The sequence below is a fragment of the Sodiomyces alcalophilus genome (genome assembly GCF_042370955.1).
Source record: "Sodiomyces alcalophilus JCM 7366 unplaced genomic scaffold ACRALscaffold_4, whole genome shotgun sequence".
Classification (NCBI taxonomy): domain Eukaryota; kingdom Fungi; phylum Ascomycota; class Sordariomycetes; order Glomerellales; family Plectosphaerellaceae; genus Sodiomyces; species Sodiomyces alcalophilus.
Window position 1 is genome coordinate 412,387 of NW_027263535.1, and position 22,309 is coordinate 434,695.

General features: G+C 54.6%; 7 protein-coding genes across 7 annotated transcripts; 3 read left to right on the plus strand and 4 right to left on the minus strand.

Annotated features, from left to right (window-relative positions):
- Positions 1-265: 265 nt before the first annotated feature.
- ACRALDRAFT_1082349 (uncharacterized protein) lies at positions 266-2,736 on the minus strand. Its single transcript, XM_071019297.1, has 8 exons — positions 2,345-2,736; positions 2,048-2,172; positions 1,817-1,961; positions 1,733-1,751; positions 1,568-1,680; positions 1,467-1,473; positions 728-1,346; positions 266-613 (listed from the first exon to the last, which is right to left on the minus strand). Exons 1-8 carry the CDS (start codon positions 2,606-2,608, stop codon positions 502-504), a joined length of 1,404 nt encoding a protein of 467 aa, XP_070874427.1. The 5' UTR covers positions 2,609-2,736; the 3' UTR covers positions 266-501.
- A 2,272-nt stretch (positions 2,737-5,008) lies between these two features.
- On the plus strand, positions 5,009-13,306 carry ACRALDRAFT_1033548 (uncharacterized protein; the record flags this gene model as incomplete). Its single annotated transcript, XM_071014952.1, has 7 exons — positions 5,009-5,182; positions 5,274-5,418; positions 5,505-5,777; positions 5,845-6,557; positions 6,696-7,224; positions 7,353-12,400; positions 12,458-13,306. The coding sequence occupies 7 exons, from the start codon at positions 5,009-5,011 to the stop codon at positions 13,304-13,306; spliced, it is 7,731 nt and encodes a 2,576-aa protein (XP_070874428.1).
- Positions 13,307-13,457: 151 nt separating this feature from the next.
- ACRALDRAFT_211354 (uncharacterized protein) lies at positions 13,458-13,985 on the minus strand (the record flags this gene model as incomplete). The annotated part of the gene is made up of 5 exons (XM_071023641.1): positions 13,458-13,532; positions 13,578-13,603; positions 13,701-13,842; positions 13,905-13,920; positions 13,981-13,985. 5 exons carry the CDS (start codon positions 13,983-13,985, stop codon positions 13,458-13,460), a joined length of 264 nt encoding a protein of 87 aa, XP_070874429.1.
- Positions 13,986-14,335: 350 nt separating this feature from the next.
- ACRALDRAFT_2034520 (uncharacterized protein) lies at positions 14,336-15,666 on the plus strand. The gene is made up of 3 exons (XM_071020756.1): positions 14,336-14,736; positions 14,822-15,058; positions 15,133-15,666. Exons 1-3 carry the CDS (start codon positions 14,636-14,638, stop codon positions 15,458-15,460), a joined length of 666 nt encoding a protein of 221 aa, XP_070874430.1. The 5' UTR covers positions 14,336-14,635; the 3' UTR covers positions 15,461-15,666.
- Positions 15,667-16,360: 694 nt separating this feature from the next.
- On the plus strand, positions 16,361-17,206 carry ACRALDRAFT_2041781 (uncharacterized protein; the record flags this gene model as incomplete). Its single annotated transcript, XM_071021185.1, has 1 exon — positions 16,361-17,206. The coding sequence occupies one exon, from the start codon at positions 16,361-16,363 to the stop codon at positions 17,204-17,206; it is 846 nt and encodes a 281-aa protein (XP_070874431.1).
- A 598-nt stretch (positions 17,207-17,804) lies between these two features.
- ACRALDRAFT_2019200 (uncharacterized protein) lies at positions 17,805-19,218 on the minus strand (the record flags this gene model as incomplete). Its single annotated transcript, XM_071019961.1, has 13 exons — positions 17,805-18,072; positions 18,118-18,215; positions 18,245-18,349; positions 18,415-18,442; positions 18,485-18,504; positions 18,547-18,583; positions 18,646-18,683; positions 18,725-18,770; positions 18,815-18,846; positions 18,876-18,900; positions 18,984-19,033; positions 19,063-19,090; positions 19,208-19,218. 13 exons carry the CDS (start codon positions 19,216-19,218, stop codon positions 17,805-17,807), a joined length of 786 nt encoding a protein of 261 aa, XP_070874432.1.
- A 259-nt stretch (positions 19,219-19,477) lies between these two features.
- ACRALDRAFT_1064472 (uncharacterized protein) lies at positions 19,478-20,880 on the minus strand. Its single transcript, XM_071016979.1, has 2 exons — positions 19,650-20,880; positions 19,478-19,550 (listed from the first exon to the last, which is right to left on the minus strand). Exon 1 carries the CDS (start codon positions 20,628-20,630, stop codon positions 19,752-19,754), a length of 879 nt encoding a protein of 292 aa, XP_070874433.1. The 5' UTR covers positions 20,631-20,880; the 3' UTR covers positions 19,478-19,550; positions 19,650-19,751.
- Between the last annotated feature and the right edge of the window lie 1,429 nt (positions 20,881-22,309).

Here is a 22,309-nt window from a genome sequence, read left to right on the forward strand (position 1 = left end):
GCTTAGATGGTTGGTCAATGACTTCAAGTTGGCAACCATGGCTTCTCCATGCTATCACGAGGCCCCACGTTCATGCAGGCCTTGCAGGACTTGCAGGAACTTGCAGGACAGGACACCATTCGGCGTTTCTTCTGGCTCTGGCCCATGGTTGCATGCACCCGCATTTAACACGGATTCCCCCTCATACCGTCGAGGGTTCTAGTAATAACATAAGAAACCCCCCACAGGCTGCAGATGCAAGCTTGAGACATACTCCACCCTTTTGTCGTGGTCAAATCGGACGTTGTCTATATTCATCAGAATCTATGGTGATGTTCATTGCCGTCTCCTTTTTTTTTGTTTTCCTAGACCCAACCAACCGCCCTGTACTCGAAAGGAAGCTTAAACTCCGTAGTCTCAATTCGTACCAGAGGGGAAATACGCCGCCTCTGACAACATGAAGGCTATGCATAGTCGGCCACTCGGAATCCCCCGACGGACTGCAGGCTGTTGTTCCCCCACTCAATGCGCGGTGGAACCTGAAATGACCTGTGTCGCCGTAGAGAGAGACGAGTTGGACAAGGATGTCGTGGACGATCCCCCACTCCGCGGTCTCCGGGCATACACCGTAAACCTGCGCGACGAGCGAAATCTGTCAGTCCATGTCAAGGGTGAAGTAACCCCATGAATACGACGAGGCTCTTGCCGGACAGGCCCAAAAGGGAACAGAACTGGGAGAGGTACTCACAAGGTCATGTAAGAATGATACTGCGTGTCCCCAATATCTGTACGGGCCTCCTTGATCAGGGCATGCACGTCAGGCTCAGGCCAGCCGAGGCCAATGGTAAAGATGGGGATGGAGAGCGGCTCGATAATGGCGTTCCAGTTGGCCGTCATCATGTGGCCGATGCGCTGGGCCTTCTTGCCCGGGTAGCAAGCATTGGTCGGGGCGGCGAGCTTGGTGACGACGACCCTCTCGAAGCCGTTCCTCTCGAGCAGCGACTTGTACTGGGTCGGGTAATGCAGGGACTGGTCCAGGTTGCGGACGCCCTGGCGGAGCAGGAGGTTCCATTTGTGGAACGCGGTGCCCTCGAGCGAGTGGTTGGGGGAGTGGAGGAGGCTGATCCACTCGGTGATCTCGACCCAGCCGCCGGGGTTGAGGTGGTCGTACATGTTCCGTATGAGGTGTCTCTTGTCCGTCACGTCGCCGAGCATGCGGACGTGGATGAAGTCGAACTTGCGGCCGCCGAGGTCCCATTCCTTTGTCACGTCCATGAGGTGGAACTGGTAGTTGGGGGGTGGGGGGGAATGGGGCCGAATCTTTTCCACGTCGATTCCCAGCACCGAGCTCTGCGGATTCCTCTGGCCTGTTGGAGGTTAGTTAGCTTAGCTAGATAGAGTCGAGACCTGCAGCGCTGTTGCATGGCATGGTAAGACATGGCGCGCAAGGCCAGCGCAGCAGCCCCTGGACAAGGTGTGGAACTTGCCGTATTCCTGCAGACGATGATCAGTTATCAACAAATGCCCTTTGCGAGATGCCGGCAGGGTCCGGAAGGAGGGATGAGATATGGGGAGGAGGTAAACGCACCAAAGCCCATAATGCAGGCCCTGTGCCTACGTCAAGTACGGCTCGGGGCTTGATTACCGGGGCCAAATGGTATCTTCCGTCGAACAGGTCCATGATGATCTGGTGTTGGAGCACTGGTCATGGTCAGTATCAGCAGACGAGACGGGGTGTCTGTTCACCACGCACCATTTCGGTCTTGTTCTTGCTAGAGGATTGCATTAGTCCGACGCAGCCGACAAGACACTTCAAGACGGGCAGTAAAGAACACACCTGACTCTGTGATACATAGCCGAACCGCTTGGAGGATTTGGTAAACTTGGAAAGGATGGAGTGGAAGAAGGATTTGCCCGATTTACCGCCCTTGGACCGCGATGTGCCCTGCTTCTTGAGCGAACTGCCGATGCTGCTGCCACTTCTACTGGACCGGATGAGCCACGATGGGAGGGATTAGTACATGATGTGATGCCCGCATGAGAGACGCGGAGGGATGCCGGGACTCACCGAGGTGGCACATAGGTGGTGGAGTTAAACGCCTCGTCGTCGGAGCTATCGTCGGACTCGGACCTTCCCCATATTGTCCGCCGAACATCATCGGACGGCGGGCTGGGGTGGTCTTCGGGCGGCGCCTATTATGCATGATTCATGTCAGGAATGGACGTGCCTCGTTGTGTTCTTGCAGCGGAAGAGGTGTGTGTGTGTGGTGTGGTAGGCAACATGAAGGGAAAAGGGGGGTCGGCGGAGAGGGGAAGGGGGGTGAGCGAAAGATAAAGATGCATATGCGATGTTTCCTCTACGCACTTCGTGACTGGGCTGCGAGGACCACGGCCGAGAGGACGGCGTCCGAGGCCGCGGACTATCGCTCGGCGTGTGCGGATAGTCAGAGGAGGAGATGGCGGTCAGTGTCGTGGTGGAGGCCGACACACATCCTGTGGTGATGGAGGAGGGAGCAGAACGGTTCGTCCCTGTCCCACTCAGAGTTGAGGCCGAGGGAGACGAGGGGGGAATCGCTCCCTCACCGGCATTGTTCCGGAGACGCTGCTGTTGCTGGGTGTATCTTTCCATCAACTTGGGCGGAATCTGGAGGGGCAAAAAAAAAGGGGGGGGGGACGGGTGCGGCCCGCTCCGAAAACAACGACCACCCAAGAATTTGATCAGACAGGAGTTTCCAAGAATCAACACCTTTGGGCAGCACAGAAGGGGCTGGGAACAAAGAACACGTCGAGCTAAGACGAACGGCGAGCAGAGAGGGGAGTGAATGGGGAGTGGGAGGGTTGTGGTCCCCAGGGCGCTTGAAAAGCAAACAAGGCAGATGATAGATGGACGAAAGGAGTAAAGAGGAGTCCCGAGGGTTTGGAACCAAGATTCTGTAGTGCCGGCAGCTTAAAGAGAGAAAGAGGGAGGGCAGCTCAGACAAACAAATGACGGCGGAAAGATCCGTGGGAGACTGGAGGGAAAACATTGAGGAACGGGAACGGGAACGGGAAGAAGGACGCAATGCAATGGCGTCAAGTGGGCTGAAGAAGAAGAGGGGGGGTTGGTTTGGTCGGGGGATCACCCTGCTTGCTGAAGATCCCCAGTCTCCTCGGCAATGCATGCAGAACTTTTTATCTGGTAGGTCTCTCGTCTTTTCCGGCGTCCCGTCTTCTGTCCAACGTCCTCTGTCAGTGCTGTCGTCTGTCGTCTATCGTCCGTCCTTGTTCCGTTCCCGTGTTCCCTTCTTCCTTTCCCCTTCTTTTCTCTTCTCTTTTCCCCTTCTTTTTACCCGGCCTCTCGCCTTTCTCGTCAGCCCGCTCGTCAGGATAAAGACCCCCACCGCCAGCCGTGGTGGTCTTGGTGGGCGGGGCCAGGACCCTGAATGCGGATGATCCGGTTGGCGGTAGACCATTGACCGTTGCAGAATCATGCAGCTAGCTAGAGCTATCTTTCCACTTTGGGACAAGGCTCGAAGCGCGGATACCCAGACGCGGGTTCTCATCATCTAATTATGAATAAGAGATGATGAGACGAGAAGGGCTCCCACGGATTGCGTATGGGGAGACTTGGCACCGCATCTTTGTAGGTCCCGGCAATATGAATTCATCTATATGTAATGCGCTCACCTCAGCTGATCTTCTGCCTTGCCTGGCTTGGGCCTGAGGTGTCTGGTTGGTGCTTAATCTGGCCCTATGCCATGAACGGGCCTCGACAGACCCGACCATGGTGCAGGACGATGTGGGCTTATTGGTGTCAATAAACACCATGCCATGGCCATTGATCGCTGGATCTCGGTGAAGACATACAAACGAACGTATTTACGAAAGAAACAAGGGGTGGTCGCGAATGCCACTGGGGTGTGTTTGGGGTTTGTTAGTCGTGGATTCCTAGCCGACACCCGGCAAAGACGGAGTACGGAGTCTTCCCCGGCGGCACTAAATGAGAATTGAAATAAGAAGAAGAATAAAACGAAACTTGAAACTAAAAATACATTTGTGCGTAACTCTACACGTGTATAGCCCACATCCGTGAAGAAAGGAAAGAAAAACGACTGAAGAACTCAACCGTCGTCCCTCTGTCGCAACGACTCTTCACCCCACGGACCCCCTTTTCTGCCCCTGGTCGACCACGTCTTCCACTTCGGACTTGGCAACTGGTCAAGATGAAGATCACCAACAGACGACTTTCTTCTTACACTAGTCAATCAATCGTTTACCTTGCATGTTCAACTTGAACCAACAACATATTACGCTGCATCCAAAGTGGACCAACTATGGCCCTCCCTTGGCCCATACAGTATCGCCTTGCACCGTCCTTGCAGTGAGGGGCTTTGGACATGCAGCTACTCTACAGCCGCGCGCCGCGCCTCTCGTTATATTGTCGTTTCGAGATCATTGGCTGCACCTTGACGATGCTCAAGTGAGAGAAGCCCGACAGGTTGGCCTGACCAAGCACCACTTGCACGGAGAACTGTTTTTTTCTACATGTACGTTCATGCACGATCCATGCCTCTCCAGACCATCCGCTGACGAGCTGAGAATAGAGTAGGTCATCTACACCACGTACATTAGCCTCGCGGGGTCTTTCTCCGCCGTGCTGATGCGTCAACCCCGCCCATGATGGACAACCGCTAGCAGCATCAGCGCGCCCCGTGGCCCCTCTCTGGGATATGGACTCGGCATCTGCAGCGCGGGCGCCGCATGCTTTAGCTGCTAGGTCCACTGTCCAACTCCCCGATGGTCCACATCGCCGTTCGTTTCGTCACTTTGCCCGGAATAAAGGATGGGGGAGGCGGGGGGATGTCCCATTTCCTGGACTTTGAGGAAAGCTATCTAGGCCTTGTTTCCGGCTTCAGAGACGGAAAAGGCTCTCCAACTCTCAATGCTCAATATTCATGTTTTCACTAGATTACATTGCCACCCGTGATCCTATCCTCCGGCATAGCTCACCCGTGCCCTTGGCGTCATCAACACGGCGGGCTACTACATGATGGGTGAGCCGATTGCCATCGTGGGTCTCAGCGCGAGGCTCCCCGGCGAGGGGGATACTCCCGACCGCTTTTTCGAGTCTCTCCTAGCTGGAAGGTCGGCGAGGACCGAAGTGCCGTCGGAGAGGTATAATGCCGATGCTTTTTGGCATCCCGACGGAGAGAGGAGCGGTTCTGTTCGTCGCCTTTTTTTCTTTTTTCTTTTTTCTTTTTTTTTCTTCCCGTACCGTCATTCTTTCTGAACGGAGAACAAACTAACACTCGCAGACACGAGTTCGCCATGGCCATTTCCTCAAGGGCAGCATTGCGGCCTTTGATGCGCCATTCTTCTCCATTACACCGGCCGAGGCGCGCAGTATCGACCCCCAACAGCGCGGGATGCTAGAATGTGTTTACAAGGCTCTTGAAAATGGTCAGATCCCCGTCTTCTTTCCCTCCCTCAATCTATTCTCCCCCCTGTTTCCCCCTTTTCAGCCGCGCTGACTTGACAACATGCAGCTGGAATTCCTCTCGACAGAATCGCCGGATCGCAAACCGGCGTCTATGTCGGTTCTTTCACCAACGATTACAATGACATAACAGTTAAAGACTTGGATTTGCCGAACAAATACTCGGCTCTTGGCACCGTCGCCAGCATGCTGAGCAACCGAGTCTCATGGTTCTTCGACTTTCGAGGCCCCAGCGTGACTGTCGACACGGCTTGCTCGAGTAGCTTGGTCGCAGTGCACGAGGCATGCATGAGCCTGAAGCTCCGCGAGGCATCCACGGCACGTTCCACTCATCCCTTTCGTTCAACCGGGCAGTTATACTAAACGATGTCGACGGCAACAGGCCATAGTAGGCGGGTGCAACCTGATATTGACCCCGGAAATGACACTCAAGCTAGACGCCGCCGGTGTCCTGGGACCGGATGGCCGGTCTCACAGCTTCGACCATAGGGCAAACGGCTACGCCCGCGGCGAGGGTTTTGGCGTGCTGGTGCTGAAGCGCGTCTCCGATGCCATCCGGGACGGCGATGTGATCCGCGCCGTCATTCGGAACTCGTCCACGAATCAGGACGGCCGGTCACCCGGCATCACGCAGCCGACGAAAGCCGCCCAGGCCGCCCTCATCCGCCACGTCTACTCCAGAGCCGGACTCGACCCTTCACTTACCCGCTTCTTCGAGGCCCATGGAACGGGTACCCCGGTGGGCGACCCCATCGAAGCCAGCGCCATCGCCGACGTCTTCGCCGGCCATCGGACCCCTGACGACCCCCTGTACGTCGGTGCGCTGAAGAGCAACGTCGGTCACCTGGAGGGCGCAGCCGGCGTGGCTGCCGTCATCAAGGGTGTTCTGACGCTCGAGTCCGGCGTCATTCCCGGGAATATCTGGTTCGAGAAGCCGAACCCCAAGATCCAGGATTCGTGGAACTTGAAGTTCCCGACCGAGCCAACAGCTTGGCCTCAGCCGGGTCTGCGGCGCATGTCTATCAACTCTTTTGGCGTGGGCGGTAGTAACGCTCACGTTGTTCTGGACGATGCGCTCCATTTTCTCAGGGGCCATCGTCTTGTCGGCAATCATCGGACGGAGCCGATTCCGAAGACTCCGGGGCTGTTGAGGCTTCTGGCCAACCCCAGCAACGGCCGTACGTTGATTCTTCCACCCCCTTCCAGCGTAATAAAGTGCACGTACATCGTTTTGACGCAGTTGTCTAACCACCTTGGAGGGACAGATACCGTGAACGGAGACAGTGGCAGCCCGTCCGACAGTGGCAGCCCGTCCGACAGTGGAGTAGACATGGACCAGTTCGAGACACACGCGAAAGAGACTACCTCTCGTCTGTTCGTGCTCTCTGCGTTTGATAAAGATGGCGTCGCAAGGGTGAGGGACTCGTACAAAGAGTACCTTTCTTCCAGGCCGACATGGATCCATAGGGATCCAGCAGAGGCCAGATTCTTAAAAGATCTCAGCTATACACTGTCGTCTCGGAGGACACATCATGCATGGAGGTCTCTCAGCGTCGCCAATAGCCAGGCCCAACTGCAGGACGACTTGGACGAGCCCGTACGGCCTATACGAGCAAAGTCGGAGCCTCGACTGGCCTTTGTTTTCACTGGTCAGGGTGCGCAATGGGCCACCATGGGGATGGACCTCATGACATATCCCGTTTTCCAGGAGAGCCTCCTCGCTGCCGACCGATATCTCAGTGACCTAGGTTGTTCTTGGTCGCTTACATGTAAGGATAGGCATTTCCTTCCTACCCACCTTTTTTCCCTTCTCCCCTTTTTCCCCCATCCCCCTTTTCCCCCATCCCCCTTTTCCCTCCTCCCCCTTTTCAGTGCTAACAAACGTGTTGCGCTATAGTTGAACTGTCCAAGGACAAGTCCACCTCCCGAATCAACGACCCAGAGTTCTGCCAACCGATCTGCACAGCACTGCAGGTAGCAATGGTAGACCTCCTTTCCACTTGGAACGTGTACCCCCACGCCATCACCGGCCATTCGTCCGGCGAAATCACCGCCGCATACGCTGCCGGGGCCATTTCTAGGGAAGCAGCATGGAAGATCGCTTATTACCGTGGCAAGATGAGCGCGAAGCTCGTTCGATCCGAGTCCCAGCCGAAAACAACCATGGCCGCCGTAGGCTTAGACAAAGCAACGACTTTAGCCCGCATTGATCGAGTCAACCAGCTGGGAGGCGAAGGAACCTTGGAAATCGCCTGTATGAACAGCCCCGAGAGCCATACCGTCAGCGGCGACACCGGCAAGATCGAGGCTCTCGTCGAGATGCTCGGTGCCGAGAAGGTCTTTGCAAGAAAACTCAACGTCGATGTCGCCTACCACTCTCAGTATATGAGACCCGTCGCCGATGAATACCTTCATGCCATGGGAGAGCTCGATCCGGGCATTCTGAGGGGTCCTTTCGAGCCACGCTTCTATTCTTCGACCGTGGGCGCCCTCATCTCCCCCGACCAGCTTCGGCAGCCGGACTACTGGGTCACGAACCTCGTTTCCCCTGTGAGGTTCTGCGAGTCCGTCACGGCGTTACTCAATGGATCCCCGACAGAGCCCATCACGGACTTTCTGGAAATCGGCCCTCATGGCGCCTTGAAGGGGCCGGTAGCCAACACCGCAAAACAGGTGCAGGGCAGCGACGCATCGGTTGACTACCATTCCATGCTGATGCGTAACAAGCCAGCAACGGAAACCTCCCTGGTGGCCGTGGGATCGCTCTTTTGCCACGGGCACAAGGTCAATCTCGAGCGAGTCAACACCGCGGATGAATCGTCGCTTTCAGGTCGCAAGGCACTCATGCTCACCGACCTCCCCAGCTACCCGTTCAACCACACCAAGGAATACTGGGCCGAAAGTCGAATCAGCCGGGATTTCCGACTGCGGCCCGTGCCACGTCACGACCTTCTCGGTGCGCCAGTACCAGGCTGGCACAAGGGCAATGCCGTATGGAGGAATTACATCCGCACGACAGAGAACCCCTGGATTGAACATCACAAGGTTGCTGGCGATATTCTATACCCAGCTGCCGGTATGCTTGTCATGGCTGTCGAGGCCAGTCGGCAGGTAGCTGACACGGGGAGGACTCTCAGCGGCTTCAGGTTTAAGGATGTGTCTTTCCACTTGGCCCTGCGTGTTCCCGACGATAACCAAGGGGTAGAGTCACAATTCTACTTACGGCCGCATCGAGAGACTAGCCTGGCGCCGCCTTCGCAATGGCATGAATTCGAGCTCTGGACAGTCCAAGAAGGGGAATGGCGAGAACATTGTCGCGGTTTCGTCCGGACTGAATATGAGCCGGACAACGACGCCTTGGTGGAGGATGGAGGCGACGACCTGGACCGCGAGCTCACCCTGGACTTCTGCGAAGAACAGCTGAGGACCGGTCAAGACAGCTGCACAACCGAGGTAGCTGTCGTCAACTTGTACGACAGCTTTGAAAACACAGGACTGGATTTCGGTCCGGCTTTCAGAACCCTGAGCGACGTACGAGTTGGTCATGATCTGAACATGATCGCCACCCTGGATGCTTCCGGCGACAGAGTCAGGGAAGTCATGCCTAAGGAATATCTCCATCCGCACCTCGTACACCCTGCAACACTAGATGGTCTCGTACATGCCAATCTAGTCCCCCTGGTTTCCGATTCGAAATATTCAAAAGCAACCAGAGTTCCGACCTATGCCACCGAGCTGTGGGTATCGGCCAACCCCGAAGTATCCCGGGGCAGCTACAGGGTGGCCGCCCAATGCCAACCCCCTCGCCCTAACAAGGTCGAGGTCGAGGCGTCCGTGACGGCCATCCACGCCGAGACAGGCCAACCGATGGTGCACGCGTCGGGCCTCATCTTCACGTCGCTTCCCGGCAGTGCATCGCATGGGTCTTCCGACGCATCCAAGTATCCGGCTTTCAACGTCGAGTGGAAACCGGATCCCACTCTGCTCAGCGAACAACAAGCATCGCAGGTTTTTGGACTACCCATGACACCCGAGGACGACCCAGCAGACTGGATGCAAGACTGTGAGGCCTTGTGCCTGCTTTACATCCGCCGTTTTATGGCCGCCGTCTCCCCAGAGGAGATCGAGAAGATGGAATGGCACCACAAGCGATATGTCTCTTGGTTCCAGCACGTTGTCGGAGAGGGTCCTGTGGAGGTTGTCCCGGAAGAGAGCATCACCGAGCTCGAGACCAAAGTAACCGCCCGAGGCACCCCTGAAGGAAGACTCATCATTGCCGTGGGCCGAACTCTGTCCGACATACTGGGGGGACGTCGCGACCCGCTGGACGTCATCTTCAAGGACAAGATCGCCGAAGACGTCTACCGCGACGGCCTCGGGTCCAAGCGATGCTACGTGCAGCTATGTAACTACCTGGATGCCTTGGCGCACAAGAACCCAGCCATGCGCGTCCTCGAAATCGGCGCCGGAACGGGCGGTGCCACGCGGCCTGCCATGGCGACGTTGACCAAGGATGGTCGGCGGTACAAGCACTACGATTTCACAGACATCTCGCCTTCCTTCTTCGAGCAGGCCAAGGAGAATTTCAAGGACGAGGTCCGCCACATGGGCTTCCGCGTGCTGAACGTCGAGAACGACCCTGCCGCGCAAGGCTTTGAGGATGCCAGCTACGATTTAATCATTGCGGCGAATGTACTCCACGCCACCAAGAACATCGACGACACACTGTCCCACGTGAAGAAGCTTCTCAAACCGGGCGGCAAGCTTCTCCTCTTCGAGATTACGAACAACGCCATTCTTCTGGGAAGCTTCTGCTTCGGCGTGCTTCCCGGATGGTGGCTCTCGGAAGACAAAGACCGGGTCTGGGGCCCGCTGATGTCTGCCGACCTGTGGAGGAAGCATCTCCGGAACTCGGGGTTTAATGGTCTCGACGCCGTCTTTGACGACTTTGACTCGACGTACCAGATGAGCTCGATTCTCGTGTCGACCGTCTCGGCTGGTGAATCACCGGTCACTGATAGTCCGGTAATGCCGGCACTTGACTACATTTTGGCCGATGACAATGCACCACAGATTCGTGTCGCAAGCAACCTGTCAACTGCCATTGGCGAGCAGAGATGCGGCGTTCCTTGCCAAATCATCCCTTTCACGGGGGTCGAGGAGAAGGACTTGACAGACGCGACCTGCCTGGTCCTCTCCGAACTCGACGGGTCTGTCCTCCGAGATATGACGACCAAGACTTTCACTTGTCTCAAGCGTATCCTTGCTCAGTGCAAGAAAGTCGTCTGGGTCACCCGTGGTGGGCCAGACACCGAGCTCGTCACGGGTCTCGCGAGAGTCGCTCGGTCAGAGAGGCCTGACCTCACGTTCCTCACCCTGTCCTTCGATCAAAACGCAAGCGAGGAGCTCATCGCCAAACAGTGCCTGCAGACCTTATCTCTTTCGGCTGCGAAACAAGTCGAACTTGACCCGGAAAACTCCCTGAAAGTCACGAATGGCGTGACCCATATCCCTCGACTCGTGCAAGCAAATTACCTGAGCAACCACGTCCAGGCACAGACAGGAGTCGCGGAGGTAGAGGTGAAGACGCTGGAACAAGAGAGTTCCCGAGGCATGACTCTCCGAATCGGAACCGTGGGGCAACTTGATACGTTGAGGTTCGAGGATGACCCCGTCTTTGACACCCAACTTGAGGACGACCAGGTGGAGCTGAAAACCATGGCCTGCGGACTCGGCCTCAACGATCTGGCTTCAGCACTCGGCAAGACTGGCAACTCGGACCTGGGATGCGAAGTATCCGGCGTTGTCACCAGAGTTGGGCCCACCTCCAAGTTCGCGGTCGGGGACAACGTCTTTGGCTTTTCTTTCTCGGGCACAGTCAAGACACACGTGCGGTCATCCGACGGCTTTCTTTCCAAGGTTCCCCAGTCAATGGCATGGTCAGAAGTGGCATCCCTTCCTCTCGCGTACACAACTGCCTACGCCGTTCTCAACCAGACAGACAGTGTTGGGAAGACAAACTCTGGCGCAGTGTTGATCCACAACGGTGCCAGCCACCTCGGAAGGGCCTTCATTCAAATTGCCCAGCTTCAGGGGGCAGAGGTGTTCGCCACGGTAAGAAGCCGTAAGGAGAGAGAAGCCCTGGAAACGGCGCACGGTATCCCCCGCGATCACATTCTTCCTGGTCGGGGTCCGTCACTCAAGACGGCTGTCCAACGCCTGACCGGCAGCCGAGGTGTTCGCATGGCCGTTACCACCGCTATGGACAGCGACTCCCTCGACACTTTGGTACAGAACATTGCTCCTTTTGGTCGTCTCGTCAACGTCAGCACCGGGGCAGCAGATGGCAGCAACACGGGGTGGGGCCCACGCATAGCCCCGAACCGCAACGTCCTCTTCCAACCATATGATTCCGTCTCCAGCGCCCGTTTTGACCCAGTCCGTACGCAGGCCGCCTTCCAGGGCATGGTCAATCTTCTTTCGTCAAACTGGGACGCTATCCGACAGGGATCGCCGATTCGCACGTTCTCCTTTTCGGATATCCAGGGGGCGTTCCGCCAAGTCCAAGCTGACGCCGTGTCGAAGAAAGTGGTGCTGGAAACCCGCGACCAGGACGAAATCCCGGTTCTCCCTAGCCAGAAACCCGTCTCGAATCTTGACCCTGAGGCTTCGTACGTGGTTGTCGGGGGTCTCGGTGGACTTGGTCAGTCCGTGTCGCGCTGGATGGCCTCTCGCGGGGCTAAGAACCTCATCCTGCTCTCAAGACGTGGTCCTGTGGAAGAATCGTCAAAACGACTAGTCACAGATCTTGAATCTGCAGGATGTAAGGTGGCAACGCCTGTGTGCGACGTTACGGACCTGGAAACCGTCCGGGCCGTTTTGGCAGAATGCTCGGCGACCCTACCCCCCGTCAAGGGGTGTATCCAGGGCTCGATGGTACTCAAGGTGAGTTACGAAGCAGTTACCTGGGCTTGGTGTTTTAATATTGACGTGGATAAACAGGACAACCGCCTTGAGAACATGTCGCTCGAGGACTGGAACGCGGCTGTGCGGGCCAAAGTGGACGCCACATGGAACCTGTCCGAGGTCCTCGGAGACAACATAGACTTTTTTATTTTCCTGTCGTCCACCGTCGGTATAACCGGAAGCCCGGAACAAGCCAACTACGCAGCAGGCGGGACTTTCCAGGACGGGCTGGCTCATTACCTGGCCTCCAAGGGTGTCAACGCCGTCGCCGTTGACCTACCGATCATCCAGGGTGTCGGCTACGTAGCTGAAAAGCCAGAGTTGTGGGACTACCTCCGCTCCACGGGATGGACCTACATTACCGAGGACGAGCTCCATGCTACACTCGACTATCACTGCCGTCCATCGCCCGGCCCCTTGCCAGTCGGGCGGTCGCAGGTTATCCCTCGGCTCTGGCTCCCTCAAGACAAGGCTGCCGAGGGATACGAAGTCCAGTCGTGGGGAAGTGATCCGCTCTTCAGCCATCTCTCCCAACCAGAGACGGAATCCGCAGAAAGGACCGAGACCAAGACGGAAGTGAACCACAAAGCGCTGCTCTCCAGGGCAGCCTCCCGAGAGGAAGCCGTGGCTATTGTTCAGGATGCCCTGCTCCTCAAGGTATCCAGGGTTCTCAGCGTTGAAGAGTCACACCTGGACATCTCCAAGCCTCTAAGCTCATACGGCATTGACTCGCTTGTTGCTGTTGAGGTTCGTTCGTGGCTTGCAAAGGAGCTGAGTGCCGAGGTATCCGTCTTTGACATTATCAACAACTCGAGTCTTGCACAGCTTGCTGTTACCGCCACCGAAAAGAGCAAGCTAAGAAAGGACTTTGGTGGGGCTGATTGATTTCTTTTGTATCACGAATAACGGTTTTTATTTTGCTTTTACTTGGTTGGTGTTCTTGCCAGCAGACGACGACTCTTCTTAGCTTCGCGTTATGATATAAGGACCTGGTAATGACTATGATGAATTATGAGTTTTGAGATTTAACCTTGTTTCAATATGCGTCCTTGAAGTGCAATGCCTTATCTACGTGCTCAGATTTCAGGGGTGAATCGGGGAGAAAGTCGAGCTAGCAGTCCGTAACTTGGAAGGCGTAGTTAACTTTAGGTGTCACCAATATGGCTCCAGAGCCAGGCAAACCTTCAAATCGCACAATACATACATGTACTTAAGAGTAGACATCTTGTTTTTGTCGCTTCTTTATACGAAGTACAACATAAATTGGCTAGCTCCAGACAATCCGTCGCATTCAACGGCCTCGGACATTCCCACGCAAGGGTTCCATTCTCGTTAGCTTTTTGAAAATCGTTGCACTCAAGGTATTTGTGATTACTTGGTTTCATGTTTATTCTCGAGGCTTCAATGCTGAGTTCGCGTTGCTTAACGCAAAACATAAAAAAAGGAAATCATATCAGCGCCCTATCTAACGTTCACTAATCACTATCAAATAATTCAGCCTAATGGCCAATTTCATCAATTCTCGGCTTATATAAGGTAATATATAAGTTTCCCCCCACTCCATTCTGGCCTCCCCCTATTTTCCCCCCCTTTCCCCTTTTTCCCCCTATACTTGGACATTTCTCAAAGCCCTAGTATAGCAATGGCCTTCTCTTAATTCCCTGCCAGCGTCATGATACTCCTACTTCGTACACCTTTCCTATTTTATAAGAAAGTATACTAAGTAGTTTGGCCGAGGTTAGAGTCTTAGTAATATTCACCTAGGGGAGAGAACAATTGCTGGTTTCGGTACTTTTGGCTCTAGCTCGCCGCTTTAGGAAATCCCGCCGCTTACATAGTCCCATGCCTGTAGTTGTACTTCGTACCCGGCCCGTACAACCGCCTCCCTGTCCTTTAAAGACTCCAGCGTCAGGCCCGGCGGCATTGCCGGAATTTCCTTTTCTTCCCTCCATACACCGATACCACGTGCACGCGCATCCAGCATCTATCAGCACCATCACCACACCACGTCCATCATTCAATCTACCATCCCTGCTGCTCGCGTCGAAACACATCTTCCGGTCCGCGATATTACTTCCTCAGCCATAGTCGATCGTGGAACCAAGCCTGCGTCGTGCGACTTCAAAATCAATGCCCCATTATATTTCAAATTCGCTTCATTGATCACCCCGCTCCCCCAAGCCGAATCTCCCGAAAGCGGATTCCCGAGCCAAGATGGCCGCTACTGAGAAAGACCAAGAGGCCATCGAGGTCGCAAAGACGCTCGATAATATTCCCTGGTGTGAAGACTATGAGAAGATGATCTCCGGCATGCTGTAAGGGAGATGTCCATTATCGTGCCTAATATCCCGTGATTTCCGTCCTGTCGCTACCATACTCACCATCCCCGTCGATGCATAGCTACAACAGCTTGGCCCCCGAGCTCGTCGAGAGCCGGTTCAAGGCTCGACGGTTCATGCATCAATTCAATAACTATTTTCCGGAAGACGCTACGCCAGACTCCCTGACGGCCTACCGGGAGGGACTGCTCCGGAAACAGCTGGGCAGGGTGGGGACAGAGCCGTTTATCGAGCCGCCTTTCAGTATCGACTATGGCTGTAACACGATCATCGGAGACCGGTTTTACTCTAACTTCAAGTAAGGCGTGGCCTCATTTTTTTTTTTTTACGTCTTTTTCATTTTCATAGTAAGCGACAAACTAACATGGCCAGTCTCGTCATCCTGGATTGTGGCCTCGTGAAGATTGGCCACAGGGTCATGTTCGGCCCGTACGTCTCCATCTTTGCTGCCACGCACGAAGTCGAGGTGCAGTCCAGGCGCGACTACATCGAATACGCCGGCTCCGTGGTCATTGGAGACGACTGCTGGATCGGCGGCAACGTGACCATCATGCCCGGCGTTACCATCGGAAAGGGCTGCACCATTGGTGCCGGCAGCGTGGTGACCAGGAGTATTCCCGACTTTAGTGTCGCCATCGGGTCCCCGGCCAAGGTGGTCAAGAAGGTGGCGCCCGTAGAAGACTTGCCCGGCAGTTTCTAGGCCCAAGGGGATACCACACGCGTTTCTATTTAATCGCATGCTTTTGTGGCCGCTTGTCTGAGCGATCAAAGACGACATCACGGTAGACCTGCGAGGTGGATGACGATACAATATGCGTGGGCAACTAACTATGAAGCGTAATAAAGTATTCTACTACAAACCTTTTTTGGCGACAGCCCGGGGCCATATTCGAGACACAAGGAAATGACCAACTATGACGCGACATACTACAGATGCGGTTGCGCCAAGTAGGTTGAGCTGGCCGTCGTCGAGGAAGCTCGTGAGTAGCTTGCTGGGTACCATCATCGGCCCGGGCGCCTTTTCCTGGCGGGTCCTGGGTCCAGTCTCCGAACCGCTATATCAGGGCGTTTATCAGAACGATGCCGTGATTTTCAATGCGACGTCCGCTCGGGCCACTCCGGGGCCGACGCTGCGAGTACCCAGGTATGCATTGGGGGCATTGAAATTGACCATACAACGTGCTCATGCTGGCGCCGTCTCGCGTACCGGGTTCTTGTCCTTACTCCGCGGCCGTGAGTTATCAGCAGAGCATTCACTCGAGGAACGTGTACGAAGTACAACGTACAGCGTACTACCAATCGATACCCGTCGATACCCGACGAGGTTCATCTCGTGATTACTAAGAAGTACACAGGGTTTGCGTCCGTACAACGTATGTGCACGGAGTTTTATGTACATCGTACTCTCTAAGTACTCACCTTGAGCCCTCCAATTCATCATACGTCATCGGTGCCTCATCATCGTAGGACGGATGAGGCCACCTTGGTGAGCCTCTACTTCACGACATCTATCCCCTCTATTCATCGCATCATGCTCGGCTTGTAGACCGGCTCGTTTCATTCCATCACGGCCTCGAAATTTGGTTTATTTTTCTTCAACATGGCGACCGTCGACACATCCATTCCCGAGCATGCCACGGGCGCAGCAGCCCACCTGGTCTCCCATCGCTCACAAGAGCTGGCCGTCAAGCTATACGGAAGCTGGTTCTGCCCCTTCGTGCAACGAGCCTGGATCGTCCTTGAAGAAAAGAACATCCCATACCATTACATCGAAATCAACCCCTACCGCAAAGAGCCGGAATTCCTCGCCCTGAACCCGCGCGGTCTGGTTCCGACGCTGGCCGTGCCGCCCGACGACCACGGCAACCCGCGCAAGCCCCTCTACGACAGCACCATCATCGCCGAGTACCTCGACGAAGCCTTTGCCGACACCACAGAGTACGGGCCGCGTTTCCTCCCCGGCGACCCTTACGAGCGGGCTCGATGCCGGTTATGGATCGACCACATCAACACCCGCATCGTGCCGGCCTTTTACCGGTTCATCCAGCAGGACCCTTCCGACAAGTCCGCCCTGGCAGAGGTCCGGGCCGACTTTCTCGAGCAGCTGAGGTTGCTGGTGCGGGAGATGGACGACAGGCTGCCTTACTTCCTCGGCGAGGATTTCTCCCTCGTCGACGCCATGCTCGCGCCCTGGGCCGTGAGGCTGTTCATCATCGACCACTACAAGCCTGGCGGCGTGGGCATCCCTGCGTTCGAACATGGCGGGGAGAATGAGCAGGACTGGGATCGCTGGCGGGGGTGGTTCGACGCCATTCGGGAGAGGAAGAGCGTCAAGGGAACGATGAGCGATGCGGCGAGCTATATCGAGGTATACAAGCGGTATGCGGACAATACGACAAATTCCTTGGTCGGCCAGGCCACTCGGAAGGGCGGCAGGATGCCGTGAGGTGAAGATGCATGCGACATGTCAGAAGTTGCCGGAATGTTGGAGGAAAACGCTCAGGGGTGAGGAACTAATCACGGATGTCGGTAACGCATCCCCGGGAAGATCTCTGTATTCCAGTGGACCGACAGCACCCACGTGGCGCTGTTAGGGTACAGCCACCGACGTTCATGCCAACTGGAGGGGTTCACTGTCACATCTCATTCTGGACGTTAGCAAAAGATTATGTTTGGAATAAAATAAAATAAAAATAAAAAATGAAATAAATAAAAAACAAAAAAGGGGCATCAACAAAGCAATGATGATAAGCATTCTATGAATCCCAATCGCTCAAGTTGTGTTTCCACAATGCACATGCATGCAGCCCGTCTATGAATACTCCATGCCCCGAAAGATCCCAATTCAATTCCCTGTTTTAGTTGATGCCTGACGCCCCCCAAAGGCTGTCGCAAGATGCCCGCAAATGTGTCGATCGTGGCAAGTCGTAGTTTTCGTACTGCCACGGAAAAGTGAGAGGGTAAATAAACAAAAATGCAGCGACCTCTATTGTCCCGTCGTCGTCATTTCTTTCCGAAAAACAAAAGGACGGCTCGGTGGTGGTCTATGTTCGGCTGCTGTGCTTGGCGTCAGAGGACACTACCGGTTTGGCATCGCCGCTCTGTCCACGAGCCGCCGTCGAGTTAACCCGCGCGCTGCTCGAGGAAAAGTCGACGTTCATTTGGGTCATCCGTGCTGCGATGCCGTTCCTCTCTTCGAGTTGCATGAGGGTCTGCCGGTATTCGTGCACACTGGCATAATTGGACCCATGTGTCCCGCGGTTGGAGTCGGACATTTCGTCTGGGTGGTCGGGGGAGTGAGAGTGAGTGAGACTTGTTTGAAATTGATTTGGTTGCTGGATTCAATCCTCCTGCCACGGGTTGTTGTGGTGTGCGGTGGCCGGTTTAACTGGATTGGAGCACACCCTGGTGGAGTCGTTGCTGTATGTATGGGATGCTGACAATGTGATGATTTCCTAGTCTTTGCAGTGTGTGTGTGTGTGACCTTGGGAGCGTGTGGAAATGAACACGATGCTCGTAGAGTGGAAGAACAGAGCGTTTGCAGACAAGATGGATTGATGACACGTTGTGGCAGAAAGATCGTTAAATGCTCAAGTCGACAGTCCCAGGCACGACACGGATATATAAAGGTCACAAGTCTTGGACTATCAGCACCCGCTCAGCACGATGGATGTTCGGTTCCCTTCCCCGATGCATGTCCGGCACATTAGGTCGGTAATGCTACATAGAGGAACGAGAAATTTTCTTCGGTTATCAGTCCATCGTGTAACGTTGTCAGAAATAAACAATGGAGATGAGGTATGGAGACCCTATCTTCGGTATTCTCGGAGCGAAAACGCACCAGTCCCAAGCAATTAACACCAAAAAGTTAATTAAGCGCAAGACGTTTCGGTCTGGAATCCGCATTCGACGGTTTGCGTACTCTATCGCGGATAGGGCAAGGATCGGGATCGAAGCGCCTTACCAGGCCATCGGCAACCCCTGCCGTCTGTCGGCATTTGCAAACATCCCTGAGCGTTCAGTTCCGTGTTCGAGAAACAATATCCGTCGTGACGGTGGAGGCTTCGGCCCGTAGATCCGCACTATCTTGGAAGATTCGCCGCCCGACTCTGAACCTTATCGTTCCGGACGCCGTCCCGCCTGGCCGCCACACCATCGAACCATTCCTACGGTTTCTCGGAGAATTTATTAATAATAATTTTTGGTTCTTCCTTTGTCATCACATTTCGTCAACGTTAGTCGGGTTGAAAAGGAGGTTTCTTAGTATTTGGTCCTGTGTGTGTGTTTTCTTGCATGTGTAACGTTGTGCCTGTCATCTTGGGAATAAAATCTCTTAGGTGGGATGTGTGTTCATATCATATAGTTACGTAGGGATTTGGATGACTAAGGAAGGTCCGGGTCCGGGTCGGTCGATATTCTAACCATTACACAGCCCCTTTTATGTCACATGACCGACATGGGACATGCATTATCTAATCGTAGGATCAGATGGCTTCCAGGTTAGGCAGGTACCTACCCAGGTTCTTATCCACGTGCATAATGGTTCTTTTAGGTTGTCATCTAGGGGCAGCGTCGGCTAGAATATAGACCATTGATATCTAAGAAGCCGTCTGTTGTTTCCATAAGAGGTCCAAATCATGCAAGATGCTTCAGAATGGTGAAATGAATCGGGAAGGACAGTAGTGATTAAATTATGTAGATCCAATCATATGCCGTTCTCGTAATCAGTCTTATCTCATTTCATATTATGATAGTCCGCTCAGCAAATTGACCTTCGGCCAAGGAGAGACAGGCGGAAACGTTAATAAACATGATATCCCACTCATAATGGAGTCCCAAACCCAAAGTGATTATGACTTTCCAAACCCGCCCCAACCAAGATAAGAGACAAAAAAGAAATCCAATAGTAAAGGACAGAAAGAAAGAAAAATCAGCGGCATCCGAGGTAATGTGGTGAAGATGAACACCGTCCATTTTCACACGCCGCCAGATTAGATGGCAAGCGCTGCGGCGAAGAGTCCGGCGAGGACAACAGCACTGTTAACGCCCTGAGGTCCCATCTTATCGGCGCCGCTGACCTGAACAGGATCATCATCATCATCAGAGTCATTGTCGTCATCATCAGCAGCAGCACCGGATGGCGTCGGCGTCACAGTCATGGTGGTGCTCGGGTTGATGATGGTGGCCACATCGCTCAGCGTCGACTTGCACCGACCCTCGTCATCCGTGTCCGTGTCGCAACCGTCATGGTCAGTGTCGGTATCGTCGTGCGCTGTGGCTGTAGGAGCAGGGGTGACTTCGGCGTCCTGGACCGGAGCGCCAACGTTGGTCGGCGCCGGCTGCGCCGCCGAGGCCCTGCACGTGCGGGGGCGACCATCGTCGTCGTCATCGTTGTCGGTCCAGTCGCTGTCGTCGTCGCAGGTCGTGTAGGCGTCGTCGTTGGTATCATGGCCGTCATCGTCGGTATCATGACCATCGTCGGCAGGGGCCGTAGGAGCGGGAGCTTGAGGAGGTGCCGGCTCCGAGACTGCAGGAGGGGCCCCAGTACCTGGGCGAGGAGGATTGGGGTCTTCATCATCAGTGAGGTCGTCGCCCTCCTCGGTCGTATACCCGTCGTTGTCGGTATCGGTATCAGGGTTTTGGGGGCGGCGACGCTCAAGACGGTAGCGACGGCGACGGCGGGCCTTCAGAGTCGCTTCCTTGCGTACAGAGTGGCTGGATTTGTTCTCGCCAACGCCGCGGGCAACGGAGTTGGACTCCTCTGACCGCAGAGCAAGATTGGAGGTCCGCTGGTTGACAGGGCCATCAGCAGCAGGGGCCGCGCCGGCGAGGATGCCGAGACCAAGGAGAACGAGGGGAGTGGGTTTCATGTTTGTGTGACTGGTAAAAAAGAAGGGAGAATGTGTACCAGAAGTCCCGGTCGAGTAGACAGGAAGCGGCTTGGATAAGGTGTAATAGGGTTGAGGGTACTGAGTCTTGTTGCTTTGATGCCTTGATGATCTGTAGTTTGAATTGTCGAGAAGGACATGAGGGATATGCTTTGTTATATAGGTTTATTTTCGTGCAAGTTGAACATGGCGACCCGTTCATCTGAACTGATGTTGTCGATGAAGTGGCAAGCATACAAGCATAGCGGTCCCACTCTGTAGACTATCGTCGTTGTTGATCCAGCTGCATCCATGCTATGCCGCTTGCACCGCCAAGACACGAGGCAGTTCAGAACGCTCTTGGCAAGATGCAGATACGAGAACTTCTCGATGCGGCTTCATCGCGTGTGCGTGGCTCAGCCAGCCCAGTAGCTTGGCCTTCACCTGTCTTTCTACGAATAGCAACCGAGTTTGTCAAAAGACAAGTGGTTGTCTTCTCTGTTAGGTATCTCGACTCAGAGCCTAACCCAATGAGGAGTTAATTGGGCTGTTCCCCACGTGCCCTGTCCACCATTACACCCGTATTTGGTTGCCCACGGGTGACGGGAGTATGTGCGGCCCAAATACACGGGAGGGAGACTATCCTTGTCCTGTGACAACAGCGTGCCATCCCGATCCCGTAAGTTACAGCGTGTATTTCCATTCCACCTGCCGTCAACCACGTACGTACCGCTTTTTTTCTTTGTCCAGCCGTGTTAGACTGGGGTCGTCTATCTCTCGGACGATAACTACGTAGGAGAACCTGCTTTGGGCGTTGTCCTCGGCAGTTACTAAGCAGAAATCGACAGATTCTTAGCAATCCGGCCCCACCACTGCCATGACTGGGGAAAACTCAGCAAGCGAGGGTCACTCGCAGATTTAACAAGCCACAGTACTATTCCCGAGGCTGAGTAAACAGCCAAGCATCGGGAGCCAATTACGTTGTAGAAATGAAGCAAGGGTCCTGGGGTTGCTGGTTGGTGGTGGTGGCTGTGCAACTGGTGTTTAAGGTAATAGTCTAGACCCGATTGGCGTCGGAGATAGTAGGCGATATCGATAGTCTCCAATCCTTAATCCTTACCACCAATCAGACCATATATGGTGGGGCTAGTGACCTGAATATAGTATATGACGTCAATGCGATATTGTACAACGTACGGGTCAAGTCTCCCGAGTATTCGCATGTCGAGTCCCGCCCGTGGCCATACTGCTTACGTAACACACTTCGTCTGCGCTCAGGAGACGTTCGCGATGCCGCTGGGGCTTTGTTCATTTCAACTCACTCAAGTCGAATACAACTCACTGTGGCTCACCCATTTCTTCATACCGAGGCCCACATCGTCTTGAGTAAACTCGTACCGCAATTGTGCTATTTATATGCAGATCCTCCTTGAACTATTGCACTCCATGCCGGGAACGATGCGATGACAGTTACATGTCTCGGGCTCTTTCTTAACCTTGGAGGTGGAAGTCGATGGATCGAACATTCGTCATGTCGAGTGACCGGCGACTAATGGTTACATAAAACGGATCGTTCTAACTTGAAACAGAGGAGAACTTTAACCCGCAGGCACTGGACGTCTAATGGAGTAGCCGATCACGGCTTTCGGTCTTCAGACCTCTGTGAGCTAAAAATAGCGCAG

Coding starts and splice junctions, on each gene's coding strand:
- ACRALDRAFT_1082349 (XM_071019297.1), bottom strand. CDS start 2,608: ATGGAAAGATACACCCAGCAACAGCAGCGTCTCCGGAACAATGCCGGT. Junction 1,962..2,047: donor ACCACCTATGTGCCACCTCG/GTGAGTCCCGGC, acceptor CCGGTCCAGTAG/AAGTGGCAGCAGCATCGGCA. Junction 614..727: donor TATCATTCTTACATGACCTT/GTGAGTACCTCT, acceptor CTCGTCGCGCAG/GTTTACGGTGTATGCCCGGA.
- ACRALDRAFT_2034520 (XM_071020756.1), top strand. CDS start 14,636: ATGGCCGCTACTGAGAAAGACCAAGAGGCCATCGAGGTCGCAAAGACG. Junction 14,737..14,821: donor AAGATGATCTCCGGCATGCT/GTAAGGGAGATG, acceptor GTCGATGCATAG/CTACAACAGCTTGGCCCCCG. Junction 15,059..15,132: donor CGGTTTTACTCTAACTTCAA/GTAAGGCGTGGC, acceptor TAACATGGCCAG/TCTCGTCATCCTGGATTGTG.
- ACRALDRAFT_1064472 (XM_071016979.1), bottom strand. CDS start 20,630: ATGAAACCCACTCCCCTCGTTCTCCTTGGTCTCGGCATCCTCGCCGGC.